Here is a 19069-nt window from a genome sequence, read left to right as displayed (position 1 = left end):
AGAAACAGCTCTCAAGAAATGGTAGCTGTTGTATTTTCTAAGTAATTGTTTTAATTTTTTTCCTGGCCTTTTCTCCGCCAAGGGCCCAGAAAAGCATCCGTTGCTCCCAGGGATCTCTTCTGCCCTGGCCCAAGGTTGTTATCATTTACCGAGATTCTGGTCACCTGCCTCGGGCGGCGGCACCGCGAACCCCGCGGGCTTCGCGGAGGCCCTGCTCTTCGGGTATTTACGGCGCGCGGCCGCCCCAGCTCCGGCTCAAGTCTGCGCTTCCAGGTTCAGTTTCAGGGTCTCGCCGGCAGCCCCGGCCGGCGGGCGCGCGGCGATCAGCGGGGCCGCGACGGCTGGGTCCTCCGGGGGGTTCCCCGGAGTTGGGAGGCGGCGTCCGGGAGTCCCCGGAGGAGGATGGGCTGCGGACACAGCAGGCTGAGCTGCTGCAAAGCCCCCAAAAAGGTAAAGGGCTCGGGCGGCGAAGTTTGCCTCGGGAGGGGAGGAGGGTGCGGAACCGCTCCGCCGCAGGGACTCTCGGCGCCGCCGGCCCCCTCCAGTCGTCCCGGGGAGCCGGGCGGAGGACGGCGAGAGGCCGGCGCGGAGGGAGGCGGGGAAAGCTCGGCCGGGCGGCGCTCTTAGCCCCGGCCCCGGGCTGAGCCGCGCGGGGCAGCCGAGTTTACCGACACGGCCCCTGGGCCCGGGAAGCGCGGCTAATTCCGGCGGCCCGAGCGGGGAAACGTCTAGCGCTATGGCAGGTGCCCTTTTCCTTCCGTCCGGGGCTGCTCGCTGTGTGGCCACGGACAAATGACTTGACCTCTCTGGGCCTTCCGCTTTTCCCACCGTTCTGAGGCACACAATCTCTGAGGCCGCTACTCGCAGAGTGGTCCACGGATTTACAGCAGCGGCACCACCCGGGACCTGTTTGAAATGCAGAATCTCAGGCAGTGCCCCGGACCTGCTAAAATAGAACCTGCCTTTTAGCGAGATGTCCAGGTAATGACAACAGGCTTTAAAGTTTGAGAAGCGCGGGTCTCGAGCCTCTTCAGGCCCCAAAGCCGGTGCGTGTGGGCTGTCCTGGGGGTAGCTGGGAGGGGCCAAAGAGGGAGGAGATCTACCGCCTGCTGCTGCCCTTCCTTTCCTTCCTGTCCCTCCCCCGAGGGGCCTCGGAGCTGGGTTAGGGCCCAGGAGACTCTACTCGGGTTTCTGACAGTGGGACCAGGTGCCCCTTGGGTTCTGACCAGCACAGAAGGTCAGAGCCTGGAGCCAGAGGACAACTTCCTTCGGGGGGGCGACCGAGGCGCAGAGGGGGAAAGAAGGACCCTCAAGTTCTAAACCTTCTTCCTACTACTCCCTGCTTTTCAGCCAGGTGGGAGGAGGTGGTCCCATAAACTTGATGAGCAGTCCTCCGGAGACCCTGAGAGGCCCCACACTGCAACCAAATGTCGTTATTTTTCATAAAACTCCAATCAATCAATCAATCAATCTCTCTCTCTCTCTCTCTCTCTCCCCCTCCTGATTTACTGGGGCCAAGGCAAGCTTTCCCTGCCCTGTGCTAGTTCAGGGAGAGGAGTTTTCACCCTAAGTACAATGCCTCTTACTCCTCCTTTATTCCTAGTTCAAGAAACCTCACCAAGCTCTGACCGGGAAACCCTCCTGTCTTCCCTTACTCCAACAGGGAAACTGAGGCTTGCCTGCAGCCGTGGAAGCCGAGGGCTGGCTGATGGGGATGGTGGGCAGAGAAAGCTGAGCCAGGCTTGAGACCCAGAGTGGAGCCAGCGATAGGTGGACATCAGTCCTGGCTCTGCCATGAACATGATACATGACCTCAAGCAAGCCCGTACCATTCTCGGGGCCTCAGTTTCTCCCTCTACATGGAGAGGGAGGGAGATGAGCAGGATGACTTCTAAGGGTCTGAGAGTCTGTGTTCTCTGTACCTGTGTTAACGTCTCCATCTGCAAAGTGGGCCAAGAGTGAATTCCAGCTAGGCAGGGGCGGAAGGAGACCGAAAGAGGGGCCCTGTTCCAGGCCTGACCCTTCCACAGTGAGCATGGGTTCCCCTGCCTCTTTGCCCTTCCAAGAGCCTTGACCAGCTGTCCCTGTCTGTCCTTGGCACAGCCTGAACTGGACGATACCCCCTCCACACAAGCTGTGAAGGGCAAGTAAAGCCCGCACAGACGACCCCAGTGGGAAAGGGCCCTGGGTACCACCTGGGCTGATGCGCAGAGCAGAGGGTTAAGGCCTGGAGAAGGGAAGGGGCTTGACTGAGGTCACAGAGTAACTTAGAGTGGAACCCCAGTATCCGGCTCCCTAGTCCGGTGCTCTTTGTCTCTGAGCTTCCAGTGGCTTCTTATTGATTCCAAAGCCCTTTGGCATTAAAGCCTTCATTCCGTTGCCTCAGGGCAGTCCGGCATGTCTTCCTGCCCCAGAAATGCCAGGCCCCTGCCCCCGTGTGGCAGGATCCATAAACCAGTTCATTTAAAGTTCACGCCTGTTTCCATCTCTCCAGGCTGTGCTCCTGCCCAGTTTCTCATCCAGATGCCAAACCCTGGAAGGCCTGAGCTCCCAAGGCCATCCCACCAGCTGTCAGTCCCCCAGGGGACACAGGGCTGTAAGGATGGGATGTACAAAAATGAGCTCACGCCAGAGAAGGGTTAGGTCATGGCAACAATGACTCACCCTGAATGGCAGTTTACAGAGAGCTTTCACATCCCGAGGGCCTTACAAAAGCCCTGGAAGCTAGGCTGAGCTGCCAAATCTTTGCCACTCCACAGGTGAGGACACGGAGGTTCAGGGAGGAGTGATGTGTTCAAAGTCATAGAGCCAGTTGATGACAAAGTTGTTCACCTGAGCCTGGTTTTCTGCACCCCCCATCTGGTGCTCATAGCCTCCTACAGAGCAGGTGCTGTGGAACTGTTTGAGTGAACAAATGGGGGCCCAACAGCCAGGCTAGGGGTTAGCCCGGGGAGCAGCAGCAGTATCTCACCCAGCCTCAAGAGAGACAGGAAGACTCCTTGGATGGGGGAAGATGGGGTGTGGGGATGCCTTGACTGAACGTTGACGGTTTGGTAGGAGTTACAGTCGAGGCAGAGAAAAGAGCCTGAGCTGAGGCTGAGCCAGAGAATGTGCAGGATGACGGGGCTCACTGTGGAAAGTGGAGGTGGCAGGCAGCAAGGAATGAACCCGGAGCTTTTAGCGGGGACTACCCTGGCTTAGGGACAGAGGCTTGACTGCTAGGACCTCTCCATCCTTCCAAGTTCAAGGATTAGAGCGTTTGCTGAGTTCTGTAGTCTCCTGTGCCTGGTGGCCTTAGCCAGGAGACCCAACCTGAGGCTAAGTCACTGCCTTATTGGGATGAGTTGAAATCCTGATGGATGCTTGAGTGGGGATCCCTGGCAGGTGGGTGCTCAGCAGCCATCTGCACTGTCTGGTCCTTCCTAAACCCATCTTGACTGAGACCATGGATGCTGTGGTCATGTCCCCGGGAGGACTTGGGAGGAGGATGGACAGAGAGGGGAGGGGCCAAGGAAACAAATTTGCCAGGGACTTGCCTGTAGGAGTGACAGGGGAGTCCAGAGGCCCCTGTCAGGGGTGGGGAGGGACACCTAGTGCCTCATGGCCAACCCCCTGTGTGTGTGCCTGGTATGAGGTCCGAACTCCCCAGCCCCCAGGACTTTGGCTCTGGCCATGGCACCACAGCGCCGAGCAGAGAGTCAGAGAACCCACTCAGTGCTGCTCCCACAGCTGGGCCTCGGGCAACGGGTTCTCAGTGGGTCCGGCTTTCAGGAGCCCTTCATGAGCACTTCCAGGTAGCAGGCCCGGTGAGAGAGGGGGACGGATGCAGAAGTGAATGACCCGGAAGAGCCCGGCGTAGGCATACAGAATCCTGAAACAAACCATGGACGCCGAGCGTGTGGGCTTTAGAGCTGGGCTCATGCGTTCATTTCCTCACTGGGCACAGCGGGCGGGGTGCTAGGTCCTGCTTCAGTCCTGGCTCCATCGCACTCCGTTAAGTAGCTGTGGAAAGGGCTTGGCTTCTCCATGCTTCGGTTTCCTCATCTGTGAGATGGGTGTGAGATTCGCTCCTGGGTCATAGGGTTGTTCTAAGGATTAGTTGAAAGAAGGCATGCAGCAGAGCCCCTGAGACACTGACTGGCGAGTGGCATGCCTTTGATAAGAGGTGATGTGGGTAATGCCAGGGAGACATAATTATACCTCATGGACATCACTGCCTGGATTGTACCAGGGATGTGGGAGACAGGGGGACATTAATGTCCTCGGAAGGCTGTTGGGGTTGGGGACATGAAGCCTGGAGCCTGGCTGTTGCCTTTGAACCTCTGAAGTGTTGCCAAGGGGACGTGGGGAGCAGCCTTGTTCTCTGTTGTTCCAGAAGGCAGAATTGTGGCCAGTGAGGGGAAGCTAAAGGAAGCCAGATTCTACTTCTCGTGAGGAAGAGAGGTAGCAAGTTCCCCATCTCCGGAGGAGTTCAAACAGAGGTCAGGTGACATTGTGGCAAGACTAGAAGAGGGGATGTGAGCCTAGGACTAGTAAATATTTAGGATTCCGCTTAAGAAATCTAATTTTGATTATTATAATGTTTGAGGCAAAATTTCAGAACTTGGAAAAATATAAAAAAGTTTAAAAATCACCATTAAGACATAGTCTCTGTGCACATTTCACTGTCCTTCTATTTTTCCTATATATATAATATACATGAGAGTGACTATTTTTACACGACTGGGACTATATTTTAAAGTGGTTATATTCTAGTTAATATTTTGCTGGAGGCATTCCTGTTACATAGTCCATGGAAACATGATTTTTAATGGCCACCTAATATTCTGTGGCTTATGTAACCAGTTTGGACACTTGTTTGTTTGCATTCCCCACTCCTACCCTCATTCTTCATGAGCATCCTCGCATGTTCATCCTAATGGGTGAGGGAGGGGTGGCTCTGAGCTCAGAGGGGAGAGGAGGGGCTGAGGGAAGGCCTCTCCTGAGAGAGCTGGCCTCCTGGCTGGGTTTTGAAGGTTGGTGGGGTGGGGCTGGACAGTTGTGTTGGGGTGAGTGGTATATAGGAAAGTCCGGGCTCCTGACACCTCGTCAATAGGAACAAGGCAAATCTGACCTTTTAGCTTGGTTTGCCAAGGGTGGGATGGTTAAGGAACCTGAGAGGACTTTCCTGGGCCCTGAGCCCTCTGCCCCAAGCATCATGGAGACATTGGTGTGTATGGAGCCTCTGAGCTGGTGGTTTTTGCCCAGCCCATAAAATCACCATAGCTAAAGCCAATATAGGATTCCATATGCATGCACTCTGAAAATCTTGGGAGGTCGAAAGCCAGATTTCTATTTTATAAAAGGACATCTGTACCCAGTGACCTAAGAAGTTAGAAAACCTTCTGATAATCCTCGCCTTAGAGACGCAATCTTTGGCAACACGTTTTCTGCACATGTATGTGGTTTTAATTCTGTTCTTTTCCTTTGTAGTCGAATTCCCAGGTGGCTAATGTAGGTCCCCCAAGGGCAGGATATGTCCCCAGCCACCTAAAGACTTCCATCTTTGCCTCAATTCGGTATTGAGTTTGGGGCCCATGCTTCATGTCTTTTTTTTATTGTAAAGAGGGCAGAAAAGATAAAACTTCAAATTAGTTGCCCAGAAGCAGGCTGCTATGTAAGTCAAGATGGTGACGGTCCTGGGGGGGGGGGGCACTGCCACCTGACCTCTCAGTGGTCACAGATCAGCTAGTAAGCAACAGCCTGAAATCTGCCTGGAAAGGGAGTTCTAAAGGGTCTTAGTATAACATTCATGAACATTCATGTTCAAAAAAGAAACCTGGAAAATGTAGGGACACCCCCCCCCAGTAAAAGGGAGAGCCTGATGGTTGGCCCGAGTTCTGGCTCTGACATCTTGGGGGCACTTGGGTTCCCGCCTTTGTCCCCTCAGTGTCCTCCACCCTCAGAGCCCTGTGAGCCCTGCTGGATGACCAGGGAGAGCAGGACCCGTAGGTGGGGGAGGAGGAACTCCTGTGAGCCTGCCGTGGGCAGAGAGTAGGAGCAAGAGAAAAAAAAAAATCCATCCATCTTTAGCATGTGTAGATCTAAATCTGTCCATTACCTGAAGACAGGTCATCCTGTTTCTCTTGCCAGGTGAATTTTAATCCCTAAAAATCATTTATCTTGTCACTTTATTTTCAAACCTGAATCTTCCAGAACATCTAGGCCAAACACCTTACAATACATAAAACATCCATCCCACGTCCGTGCTTTCCCCCAGGTAAGTGATGTACAACCTGACCTAATTCCACTTCTCCCTCTCCCCCAGTGGTGGAGTTCTTCTTTCACCAAGTATACGAGGAACCTCGTAGACCTCCTTGCCATTTCTCCACAGCTCCATACAACCCTACCCGCTGCCCATTCCTTAAGGATGTAGCCCTGACATTAGATTAGGAAAGTTATCTGTACCGGGGTGAACAGTGAGCACCCCTCCAAAACTCAGGTACACCCAGAACCTATGAATGTGACCTTATTTGAAATAGGTTTTTTGGAGATGGAATCCAGTTAAGGTGAGGTCCTACTGGATTAGGGTGGGCCTTATTCCAATGACTGTTGTCCTCATAAGAACAGGAAAATTTGGACAGAGAGAAGGCTATGGGATAGCAGAAGCAGAGATCGGAGGGCTGCAGAAACACAAGCCAAGAAACACCAAGGATTGTGGCACCCACCAGAAGCTAGGAGAGAGGGATCGAACAGATTCTCCCAGAACCTCCAGAAGGAACCAACTCTCCCGACACCTTGATTTTGGACTTCTAGCCTCCAGAACTGTGAGAGAATAAATTTGTCTTAGGGTTCCAACTCTGTGGTAATTTAGAGCAGCCCTGGGAAACTTCTATATCTTCAGGTTAATGACCCCCGCTCTCACCCTCCACCATCGATCAAGGTGGGCAGCCAAAACCCAAAGCCTCCCATTTGGACCCTTGGCTCCCCAGAAGAGTAGGGAGAGTGGCAAGCAATGAGGTGCTTGGACAAGGCCCAGAGGCTTTCAGCCACCAGCCACAGCATCCGTGGAAGAAAGCACCGCCCTGGGAGTCAACCGTGGTCTGACTCCTGCCTCTTCCCCTAACTTGCTGGGGGTCTGAGCCAGGAGGTTTTCTCCCTGGGCCTGGACGTCCCCATCTGTAAAATGACTGCCTTGGCTGCTTGTAGGTTTCAAGAGAGGTATTTCTTCTTCTTGTTAATGTCTTTGCACGCGAAGAAAACTTGACTACATCACTGTTTAAAAAATTCTAAGAATACGGGTAACGCTAAAGCTCCCCCTCCTCGGCTACAAGAATCTTAGTCCTTTCTCTAGAAATGACAAGTGCCATCAGTCGGCGCTATTCTAGCTACTTATCTCTGTTCTTTTGTGTGCATTGATGTACCAAGGAAAATAGTTTATTTTGCATGCTGGTATTCTACCAAATGCCTTCCCAACTCTGTATGTAAAATGTACTTCATTGTTTAGACTTATGAGTGACCTTCCGTGGCGTTATGTACCTTAGTGTATCGAGCCAGTCCCCACCACAGACATGAGGCTGGTTTCCAGCGTTTCCCTCGTACAAGCAACTATGCCCTGAGCACCCTGGCGAGGTGCTGCTGTCCTCGCGAGTGGGTGTCTCTCTGCTAGCAGGGCAATTGCGGGGTGGTGGGGCATGCTGCCTACAACCTGGGGGGGCGGGTAGCCACTGACTCCCTGTCACCCTCTGCTCCGGGCATGTCCTCCCCATAGGGGCTGCTCGAGAACAGAGGGTGGTGTGAAGGGCTCAGGACACCTACCCGGGTCCTCCTGAGCAAGGGCGCCTCTTTTCTTGTCCTCTGGAGAAGCTCTCTTCATGCAGGGGTTGACAGCCATGTGTAGATCGCCTGCCCTGCTCCGCCCCGAGCACACGAGTGTAACAGGATTGATACAGGATGGTGGGGGCAGGATGACCTCACCCTGCCCCTTCTTCTACATCCGAAGCATGTCAACACTAGAAAGACTCTGATGTATCCCATTGCCCAACTCCATGCCATAGAGAAGAGAAAACAGAAGCCCAGAGGGCTGGGTGCTTTCCCAAGGTCACACAGCAAGTGGCAAGCTGGGATTTCGACTCCAGACCCCCACGTGGGAGTTTGCCATTGCGTTGGGGAGACTGATGGATGTCTGGCATTTTATCTGTGCCCTCAGCATGCCTCTTCCTCTGCCCCGGCTGCTGCTATCATTTCCTGTCCCACTCCTTCAGGGTCCCAGGCTGACCCGAATGCCAGAGGTGGTGCTGAGTGCTTTTGCCAGCTCCAAGCCCTCGGAAGAGCCTAGAACTGGCAGACATCCTGGGAAGCTGGTGGGGGACAGGAAAACGTGGGCTCTGGGGAGAAGGACAAGGAATATTGCATATCGGAAAGCCTTTCTCTAGGCCTCAGCCTCTCCATCTGTGCACGAGGCTGGGCCCGGTGCTCCAGGGCCCCCCAACAGTCTGCCATGGCCCGGCTCAGGAGGCGCTGAAGAGGGAAGTGGTTCTGTCCTCCTCTAAGATCTCATTCCTCAGTCGATCAGATAGAAGCGCCAGAGACCACATCCGCCCCTGAGTGGGGTGCGCTGGGGGCATCACAGGCGTTCTGAGAAGGGGCGGTGCCCCAGCGCAGCCGAGTGGTGCAGGCTGGCCCTCCCACCGTTAGGCCACCCTGATCTCATAGCCACGCTCATCCATCCCGGGCAGGCAGTGGGCGATGCTGACGCCACACTCTGTAGTGTGAACGAGATGAACTAAATCTTCAGTGTCCCTGGCATGTGAAAATGAAATCAGATTCAGGCATTACTTTGCCAAAATACTTCTGTCCGTCCATCTTAGAGATAGGGAAGCTGAGACCTGTGTTCATGGGGATCTTCCATCGGAGCCTCTGTGATTTGGGTGTGAACGCTAATATTTCTCAACAGCCCTGAATATTTAGGCCCTGCCTTTCCTCTGCCTTCTGGAGGGGGCCCTTTGGGCCTCCACCCCCACCTCCTTCCTGCCTCTACCCTCAGCCAATAGGCTCTGCCTGTGGTTGTTAAGATTCTGAAACTACTGGTGCGGGGCCCCACCCACGCTGAGTCCAGATGCCGGAAAGGCAACTCTGATACTGCAGAGGGCTGTGACCTGAGTCCCGTGAGGCCCAGAATCGTCTGTCCCCTAAACTTCAGCTACTGGGATCAATCTGGTGTATGCATAAAGGAAAGGAAATGGAAGGGCCTCCAGGCTCCACCTTGGATCTGGATTCTCGTGAGGGCACTTGCTCCCCTGCTTTGTGGCCTCTGACAAGTATTGTCCATCCCACTTCTGGGCTTCAGTTTCTCCATCTAGAAATAGGAGGTGGGGATTGGAATAAACTGTCTCCAGGGGCCCTTCCAGCCCTGCCTGCTGGATCCCAGGAAGCATCCCTCAGCCAGAATGGGAGTGATAGAACTCTGTGGCCAGGGGAAGCCAGGGGACAGGAAAGGAGCTAGGGAACTCCTGAGGGTCCTTTGATTACTGAATTCTCTAAGCGAAGCAGGAATAATGACATAGATGATACCGCTCAATCAGCAATACACAAAGCCCGAAGGCCCATGGAAAGCGTGGAGCGATGGTTCTTCCGGCGAGGTGAGACCAAGTGTGGTCAGGAAAGGCTGAGCCATCCTCAGGGCTGCTCTTGGCTTCCATCCTAACAAGGGCACCAACATAAGGAATAACCGAGCAGCTTCCATGTGAGCTGCTTCTGCTTTATTCACCCTTGCCTGGTGCAGCTCACAATTTGAGGGAAGTTGAGGATTCTGCCCCAAAGGCTTCAGTACAGGACTATGGAAATTCACCCCAAAGTACTACAACCTGGAGAATACTCAACAGAGCCCTCCGAGGCCGTGTTCATGCTGGTGGCTTTCACTCTCCACCTGCACTTTAGGCTTACCAGAGGGCTTTACTTGCTCCACATCAAGGATACTTTATAGAATTATAGACTGTTGGAGTTGAAGGTCCTCTGTGATCACTCCGTCCAACCTGCAGAATGAAGTTTGCCTCTTCTTGCCTGCTACCAGTGATGGAGATCTCACTACCACCACCAAACCCCCACCTCTAGTCAGGCAGCTTATCTCTGTCTGGGACAGTTCTGAAATTCTTCTTCATGTTGAACTGAAACTTCTAGCCCTTAGCCACAAGCCTGCCCTCCAAGGCTGTGGACCACACAGCTTCTGCGTCATGACAGTCCCGCAGAGATCTGAAGGCAGTGGCCAGGTTTTCTTGCCTGTTCTCGAGGCTGACCAACTGTTGTTAGCAGTACCTCCTATAATTTGGTTTGGGGCCTCCTTCCATATGTTGTCAGCTCCCTTTGGATGCCTTCCAGTTTGTCAATTTACCCTTGAAAATGCAAGCATATTCTGGGGGTCTCACTGGACCCGACGTGAGCTCATCTGATTCCTCCACAGCTCTGGCCTCTGTCCTCCCACGTTACCCGGACTCCGCGCCTGTATTTGGCAGCCGCATCCTGCTGCAGACCAGGTTTGCTCCAGGTTGAACCCAAAGCGGGCTCTGGTCTGCTTGACAACAAGGAGCTGGGCCCCAGAACTGTGTGTGTTACCAAGATACAAGGGCCCTGTTTCCGGCCTCCGTAGTGGAAGGGCTGTCCTGGAATCAGAAGAACTGAACGGAACCCCTGTTCCAACCCTGACGCGTGGCAGATAAAGAAACAGGTCCAGCGCGGACAAGGGACTCGCCTCAAGTCTCATAGGAAAGCTGGAATCCGGGTCTCCGGGTGTCTCCCCCAGTCCTGGGTTCTCCCTACGTCCTGTGCTGTCAGCTACCCCCCTCGCTCTCTTCTCCCAGTTTCTGTTGACTCAGGAAACCCCACTGACCCCGCTCCCCCTCTTCCAGAGCTCAATCCGGATGCCCCACCCCAGCCCTGGGCCTCCCCACTCTGCTTTTGGAAGGGGAAATTCTTATGTCCCCCTCCCAACTCCTGTCCTCTCCCACTGCGGGGTGAACTCTGCTCCGTAGCCTCTGAGGAGGGAGCTGCCTGAGCCCCAACCTGGGGATTTTCCATGTCGTAGTTGCTTATCAATTCCTACTCAGCTCTGGGCTATGTGTCCTCAGGCTCTTGTGAGCAACAGAGCTGCCTGCATAGATCGGCAGATTGGGGCTTCCCGGCACATCTACCACCCTCGGATTCTGTGGGTCTAGAACTGGGCCCCGGGGGCTGTGTTAAGCAAGCATTCCAGGTGCTTCTAATAATACAGGAGACCCAGAGACCACACTCCTAGAAATAGTGTTCTGGGCATCATAACAGATGCTGGGACAAATTCAAAGCGGGTTTCAAACATGGTCCCTGTCGTCAGGGAGCCCCTTGGCCTAGCTGGAAAAGCACAGGTAACCAGGTAGGTCCTCACATGGGTGTCCGAACAGGCACCCGGGCACAGAGCTGCCAGGGACTAACTCAGCGCTGGGGAGGGACAGAGGAGAAACGGGACGTGAGCTCAGCCTGGAAGCCTGAGGAACTGTGGAGGGTGCGTCATGCTGGGATGAGTGCCTTGGGACGGTCTCGAACACAGGGATGCGCCTACTGGGGCCAGGAGTACAATAGGCTTGTTTGGTTTGGGCCCAGCAAATTTGCCAATTGTTTTTTTAAAAGTGATACTATTCCGTGTTGGCAAGGTTGCCGTGAAACTGGCCTTCTCGTGCGCCAACAGTGGGTGTGTTCATTGGTAGAACCTTTCTGGAGGGCAGAATCAGTAGTTTCAGATGTGTAAAAATACATATAAATCAGTAAGTGATCAGTGAAAGCATAATTTGGAAATTAAGAAATGGAAATAACTGAAGTATTCACGCAGATTATTTAATGATTGAATTCATTCACAAGGATGTAATATTTGAGTCATTAAAATTAACATATCTACAGAATATTTAATGCCATGTAGTAAGAGCTCATAATGTATTTGAAAAAATAAAACATAAGGAAGTATATGTAATGTTCCAATTATGAATAAATAGATCTATTATTACTACTACTGTAATTGGAGGAAGATGTTTACAAATATTTATTAAGGAAACAGAGAGGAAGAGGAGGATCCTCGCCTGAGGACAGTGATAAGTCTTTTTTTTCCTCAGTTTATTTATTTATTTATTTGACAGAGAGAGAGCACAAGCAGGGCGAGTGGCAGGGAGAGGGAGAAGCAGACTCCCTGCGGAGCAAGGAGCCCGATTCGGGGCTCAATCTCAGGACCCTGGGACCATGACCGAGCCAAAGGCAGACACTTAACCAACTGAGCCACCCAGGCGCCCTGTGCTAAGTTTTGAATGTCATGGGAAGCCGTAGTCCTGGGAGTGGTTTTGTCAGGATCTGGGGACTCAAGCGCAGGGTCCCATCCTGCCTGTGGTCTGGAAGCTGTTAGTGGAGGAAAGTTTTTCACCTTTCTGTGGTGGTTGTTTAGCAGAAGACAGTTTTTCATGAGCTTTATGATCTTACTTCAGGCCAGTCTGAGGGAGATCTACCAAAGCACTGTAGGGCCTTTGTTCTTGCCCTGCTTTTCAAACAGAAAGTAAGAAACTCAGGCAATGTTTGAGCTCTCAGAATATGCCAGACATTATAGGTGCATTATCCCATCTAATCCTTAAAACAATCTCATGAGGAAACCAAGGCTTGGAGAGGCCATGCATTCACACAGTGTTAGATTTAGGATTTGAATCCTGGTATGGGTGATTCTAGAATCCCAGAGTTCTTTTTTTTTCTTTTTTAAGTTTTTATTTATTGATTGATTTTAGAGCTAGAGTTGGGGGGGAGGGGCAGAGGGAGAGAAGCAGTCTCCGTGCTGAGCCCAGAGCCTGACGTGGGGCTCAATCCCACAACCCCGAGATCATGACCTGAGCCGAAACCAAGAGCTGGACGCTTAACCGACTGAGCCACCCGGGCACCCCTAGAATCCCGACGTTCTTAACCCCACTGCTCCAGTCTCTAATGTGCTGAGACCTGGTTCTAATGTTGAGTCTGCCATCAAGGCGCAGTGTCACCGTGTCTTACCTCCCTGGGTTTCCTCGCTGTAATAACCCTGCCTGTCAGTGCTACTGAGAGGAGCTGAGGTCAGAGGCTCAGAGCTGGAAGACCACGGGGGTCCACTAAGCCCTTCTTGACTCTACTCGGCAAAGGAGGGAACAGGAGCCCAGAGGAGGGGAGAGATTTGTCCAGCTTTGTAGGAGAGCCGGGACTGGAATCCAGGAATTCTCAGTCCCACAAAAGCATCCCCGGATTAGCATAACCAGTGGTGGCGACGGGGATGAGACAACCACTGATCTCCGTCCTTCTGACAGCCCAGGGTAGAGACTCTGGCTCCTGTCACTTCCCCAGATTCTTGGCTTGGACAGCTTCCCTGACATGTGCCTGGGTCAGGCATCCCCTCTGCCCTGGGCGGGGAGAGCCGAGTCTTCCCAGGGTGGAAGGAGAACTCAGTTGTCAGGCATGCCCAGCCACTGAGGGCCGGGGGGAGGCGCCATGTCTTGTTCCATTTGCCAGGGGCTCACGCTGCACTGGGCTCTGTGCCGGGCACTGGGGGGCAGGAGCAGAAGGTTGTAGAAGCCTTCCCTTGACTTACGTTCCTTCCCCAGCCAGAAGTATGCTTTCCAGCAGCATTTCAATCATTCTTGAGTTCAGGAAATTGTTAATAATTTTATGCAATAATGTACTTTTAAAAATCTGTGACTATAGTAAAAAGTACAGTTAACTGAACATTTTCATAGCCTTTCCACAGGCTGACTTATTTTTTTAAGTGTCTCTCTCTTTTTTCTTTTTTTTTAGAGAGGGAGAGAGGGAGGAAGGGCAGAGGGAGAGAGAGCATCTTAAGCAGGCTCCACACCCAGCGTGGACCCCTGAGAACGCAGAGCCCAACATGGGACTCTTATCTCATAACCCTGAGATCGTGACCTGAGCTGAAATCAAGAGTCGGGTGCTTAACTGACTGAGCCACCCAGACGCCCCTTTTAAGGTTTCTTAAAATGCGATCTAGATTTTTTTTCTCATTTTTTTAAGAGCATCTTTTTTTTTAAAGGGATAGTTGACATATAAACATTATATTAGTTTCAGGTCTACAACAATGATTAGATATTTGCATGTATTGTGAAATGATCACCACAATACGTCTAGTTAACATCCAAGAACATCTTGGGGTGCCTGGATGGCTCAGTTGGTTGAGTGTCTGCCTTTGGCTCACTCATGGTCCTGGAGTTCTAGGATCAAGTCCCAAATAGGGCTCCCTGCTTGGCGGGGAGTCGCTTCTCCCTCTGCCTCTTCCCTCTGCTCAAATAAATGAATAAAATCTTTAAAAAGAAAAAAAAAGTGATGTTATTAAAAAAAAAAAAAGACATCCAAGAACATCTTAAAAAGTTACAGGATGGCTTAATTTATTTTTTCTACCCCAGATTCTGGTCCAGTGGCTAGTGCCAGGCCTTGGCTGACTTTCCACCTAGCTGGGGTGAAATGAGAAAATTAAAGGTGTAAGTGTGTGTATAACATTGAGTAAGGATGTCAGTTCCCCTTTCCTGGAAGAAGTGTCTTGAGCTTTCCTTACTATATTTTGGAAGATTATAATATCCTCTATTTTATGAAATGATAGTGTTAGTCTGCAGATAATGTTTTTCAGCATCCTTGCTTGTCAACCCATGTCAACTCTCCTATTAAAAAATATTATTTACGAAACTTGAAAATCTGGGAGCCACTGACACTGCTTCAGGATTCAGCCCTTTGGCATCTCTTGCCTCCTTTGATCAGATTCAACCAATACTGGCCAAATATGGCTCAAGTCCTTGACTCTGCCAGGTATGCACTAATCTAACTTGATTAGTGAATAATCTGCCTCACTCAGCCTCAGCCTCCTATTCTGTAACTTGGGGATATTAATATCTCCCAGGATCATTCTGAAGATTAGCTGAGGTAGTGTAGACATGACAGTGCCCAGTACATCCTGAGTATGGTGTCTTACCCCGTCTGTCGACGTAAGTACCACTGCCTCCTTATAGTTGGCGAAACACCCCCCTAACAAAGAATAAGCATGATAAAACCATGGCTTGGATGACAACGACTTCTTCTTCTTCTCCTTCTCCTTCTCCTTCTTCTTCTTCTTTTAAAGAATTTATTTGAGAGGGAGGGAGAAAAGCAGAGAGGAGGGAGAGAGACAAGCAGACTCTGCACTGAGCATGGAGCCCAACACGGGGCTCAATTCCAGGACCCTGAGATCATGACCTGAGCCTAAACCAAGAGTCAGACGCTTAACCAACTGAGCCACCCAGGCACCCCCTCCCCCCATGGCTTGGACTTCTTTTTTTTTTTTAATATTTTATTTATTTACTTGAGCTAGAGAGTGAGCAAGAGAGCCAGGGCAGGGGAGCAGAGGGAGAGGGAGAAGCAGGCTCTCCGCTGAGCAGGGAGCCCAATGCGGGGCTTGATCCCAGGACCCTGGGATCATGACCTGAGCCGAAGGCAGACACCTAACCAACTGAGCCACCCAGGTGCCCCCATGGCTTGGACTTCTGATGCTTTGCCCTGAATACAGGGAAGGATCAACTTCCTTGGAAGGAAGTTGTGGTAACCATAGGTCCTGAGAGGAAAGGGTAATTGTCTCTGAACTAGAGGTTGGGAAGTTTCAGCTATAACTGGGGTGAGGGTAATAGCAAAAGGTCTGGCCAAGAGCTGGAAGAAGGAAGAGGTGGGCAGGGAGGGCCTCATGGTTGGTGGCACAAACCACAAAAATCTAAGGAGAGGTCAACCAGTATCAAACTCCCCACTGAGGGTTTCCGTGGCAATGATGAGAAATCCTGCTCTGGGAACCCCTTCCCCACAGAGGGAGGGCTGCCTTTGGCTAGTGAGGGAGGGGGCCTAAGTAACTGGATCCAAGGCAAGGTCTGGTATAGCTGGACGTCAGTCCTGTCTTGCCTTTGGAAGGATCCGGCTACAGCATCCATCCTCACATCGACCTCCTACCCTCTACCTTCACCTCAATGTTGTCTCATTTCTTCCAGAGGCGCCAAAAACCAGATCAGCCCCCCAGACCAGAGCCACAGGAACTAGGTCCCCTCAATGGGGACACAGGTGAGTAGCCAGCCCTATAAATGCCTTCCCCACCATCCATGAGGTTTGCTACTTTATCAACAAACCTGATATTTTATTATCTCATGAGACCTTAAGTAGGTTACATTAATAGCAGTATCATGTCTAAAATCAGGGAGGTGATACTCCTGACCTGTACTTGCCTGTTCCTGGCTACTGATGCCACACCTGGAGGGTTGAGTTTATTTCTGGAAAGTACATTTTCAGGAGAATCCAGAAAAATTGGAGGGAGTACAGTAGAGACAGAGCAGGCTGGTGAGAAATCTGGAAACCCAGTCCTGTAAGGAGCAGTTAAAGAAGCAGAGGTTGTTCTACCTGGAAAGAAGATGTTGCAATAAAACAACAGTTCTCTCCAAGTGTCTGAAGTACCCTCATAGAGAAGAAAGATAAGCCTTGTTCAGTGTGACCCAGAGGTCCGTACAAGGGCCTCAAGGTGGCAGAAACAGGCAGGCAGAATTCAGTTCAATCTCAAAGGATTTTTTGTGTGATTGTTGGTTTAAAACCACCAGAGCTACCTAGTAATGAAATGAGCGCTCCATCTCGGAAAGTGTTCAGTTACAGACTGGAGACTGGCAGGGCCATTGTAGACAAAGTTTAAGTACCAGATAAGCAATTGGATCAGAATTCAGAGGCTCTGTAATCTGCCTGTGCACAAGAATTACCTGGGGGAACTTCAAAGATACACATTCTGGGCCCCACCGCATACCAACTCGACAAGAGTCTCTGGGAGTGGGGCTGAAGACTCTGTCCTGGTGGTGATGATCTGTCTTTGTTATAAGCTTCTCCCTGGCAGGTGCCAGTCCGGGTACTGGTCTTGTGGACCAACATTTGGGACCCTGAGCCAAATGGTTTGTGAGAGTCTGGGGTTCTCTGAACTTGACCCCTGTGGTTCCCCAGGACCCAGGGCACTGACTCGCTCCCCCCAACCCCCGTCCTGACAGGCAGCCCAGGGCCGGCTTCCTGGCTAGCAGCCCCACTCCTCACCTTTCTCCTCATGCCCTTTGCCAACCCTGTCTATGGCACTCTGTAATAATAATACTAACATCAGTAATAATGCCAACTGGACCAGTAATGCCAACCCCTCTAATGCTTGTCAGGAGCAACGATGACTCTAGAGAGCATTCAGTCAACAATAAGGCACATTTGTTGAGCTATCTCTAAATGCCTGGCACGACACTTCCTGCTTTGTGTGCATCAGCAGGCAGAGTAAGGTGATAGGAGGGCTTGCCGTGGGATCAGACTGTGCAGGTTCACGGCCCCTCCCCCGACTGTGAGCTGTGTGATCCCGGGCCAGTTGCGTATCTTCTCTGTCCCTCAGTTTCCTCATCTGTGAAATGGGGTTAAACATAGTACCCACCACAGTGGGTTGTTGTGAGGACTGCGTATTCCCTGTGAGGCACCTGGGACAGGGCTGGCATGCTCCTGGGCACAGTAAGCTCTCAGCACTCTTAACCTTACTGGTATTATTTCTGTTGCCATCGTTTCCTGATTTAATCATCTCCACAGCCCTGTGAGCTAGGTATTATTATCCCGATTTCCCACATTGGGTAACTGAGCACAGAGAGGGCGGGTCGTGCCTTAGGGCACACCCAGAGCCTGTTGGACTCACAGGGGCATTGGCAGGGCCTGTTGTGGAGTCTCCCTAAGCAAGGGCTAGACTTCCTGTTTGCATCTCCTTCCCACTCACAGCAGCCCCTCTGCCTCCAGCTGGGGGGGGGGGGCGATGCTAAAGGTCAGGGGTCACACACCCAGCCCCTCACAGGCCCCAGCAGGTAGAGCAGGTGACTGTGGCCGATGGCAGAGCCACGTCCTAGACGAAGCGGGAGACAGCTGTGCCTCAGCTTCAGCTCCTGGCTGGCACGAAGGTATACGCTACCAGTTCTTTGGCTTCTTGAAGAAAAGTTGGAAATCTGTATATGAAGTAAAAGTTGCCCAGCAACTATTAAATCTCAGCAAATTCTTTTTACCTTATTATTTTTTTAAGATTTTATTTATTTATTTGACAGACAGAGACACAGCGAGAGCGGGAACACAAGCAGCGGGAGTGGGAGAGGGAGAAGCAGGCTGCCCACCAAGCAGGGAGCCCGATGCGGGGCTCGATCCCAGGGCCCCGGGATTATGACCTGAGCCGAAGGCAGACGCTTAACGACTGAGCCACCCAGGCACCCCCCCCTTTTTTTTTTACTTTAGATATCAGTTAGAGCAAGTAACACCATTATGGGCTGAGTCCATCCTGTGAGTTACCAGCTCTGCTGTAGACCGTAGGGGGCAGAATGAGACCCCTGGCTTCCGCACTAAGGAGGGTCTCCAAAGCCGGAGAGATGTGAGTGACTGCTGCTGGAAGTTGCTCTCCCAACTGAAACCATTCTTGTGGTGGAGACTGGAGTTCTCACCCCTTAGCCCTGGTCTCCCACAGCGTCTCCGCCAGGCCCTGGCCTCACTTCTGCTCTGTGTGAATTTTTTGCTTCCTCGCATGTAGCCACAGCTGTCCAGCTCCGTGCATCTGAGGAGGCTGAGCAGTGCCAGAAGGAGATAACCAGAATTCTCCAGCAACACAAAGAGGACAGGAAGAAATGGGCACAACAGGTAAGTCCAGGTGACACCCGGCCCTTCTCTCTTCCTCCTGCATAGCTAACCTTGCTCAATGCCAGAATGAGGATCACCTTTGGATTTAGGTGTTCTAAGTATCTCTTACTCCTTTACCAAGAAGGAAGTCCTTTATCTTTTGAATAAATAGTTGTAATTGCTTGCATATAATTCATTATATTCATTGTATGCAGTGAAAGATCAGGAAACACTAACACAGTAGAAAGACTTCCTTCCTGGAGCGGGTGTCAGGATTAGAAGACTCCTACATCCCTTTCTCCTAGACAATTCTCTGGGAGCCCCCTTCTAAGATCTAAAGAAGGCAGGGTCAGCCACACCTGCTGGGTCTTGGAGGTCTTGTGCCCGCTGAGCTCAGGTCGTTCCA

At 51.8% G+C, this 19069-nt stretch overlaps 1 protein-coding gene across 3 annotated transcripts in view; it reads left to right on the top strand.

The window, feature by feature from the left end:
• Positions 1-264: 264 nt before the first annotated feature.
• The window catches only part of CCDC69 (coiled-coil domain containing 69), a 35504-nt gene continuing 16699 nt past the window's right edge, over positions 265-19069 (top strand). The window contains exons 1-4 of one of the 3 annotated variants that reach the window (XM_081825648.1): positions 567-981; positions 1664-2759; positions 16011-16080; positions 18578-18684. In XM_081825648.1, coding sequence (XP_081681774.1) covers positions 2670-2759; positions 16011-16080; positions 18578-18684 — 267 coding nt within the window. In that variant the 5' untranslated portion in view covers positions 567-981; positions 1664-2669. Of the gene's footprint in view, positions 451-566; positions 982-1047; positions 2760-16010; positions 16081-18577; positions 18685-19069 lie in introns of those variants that run through there. The other 2 variants (XM_081825650.1, XM_081825649.1) reach the window with 2 other exon arrangements.

The sequence above is a fragment of the Leptonychotes weddellii genome, chromosome 7 (assembly GCF_054177405.1).
Source record: "Leptonychotes weddellii isolate Sample4059 chromosome 7, ASM5417740v2, whole genome shotgun sequence".
Taxonomy (NCBI): Eukaryota; Metazoa; Chordata; class Mammalia; order Carnivora; family Phocidae; genus Leptonychotes; species Leptonychotes weddellii.
This window is presented reverse-complemented; position numbering and strand designations above follow the sequence as displayed.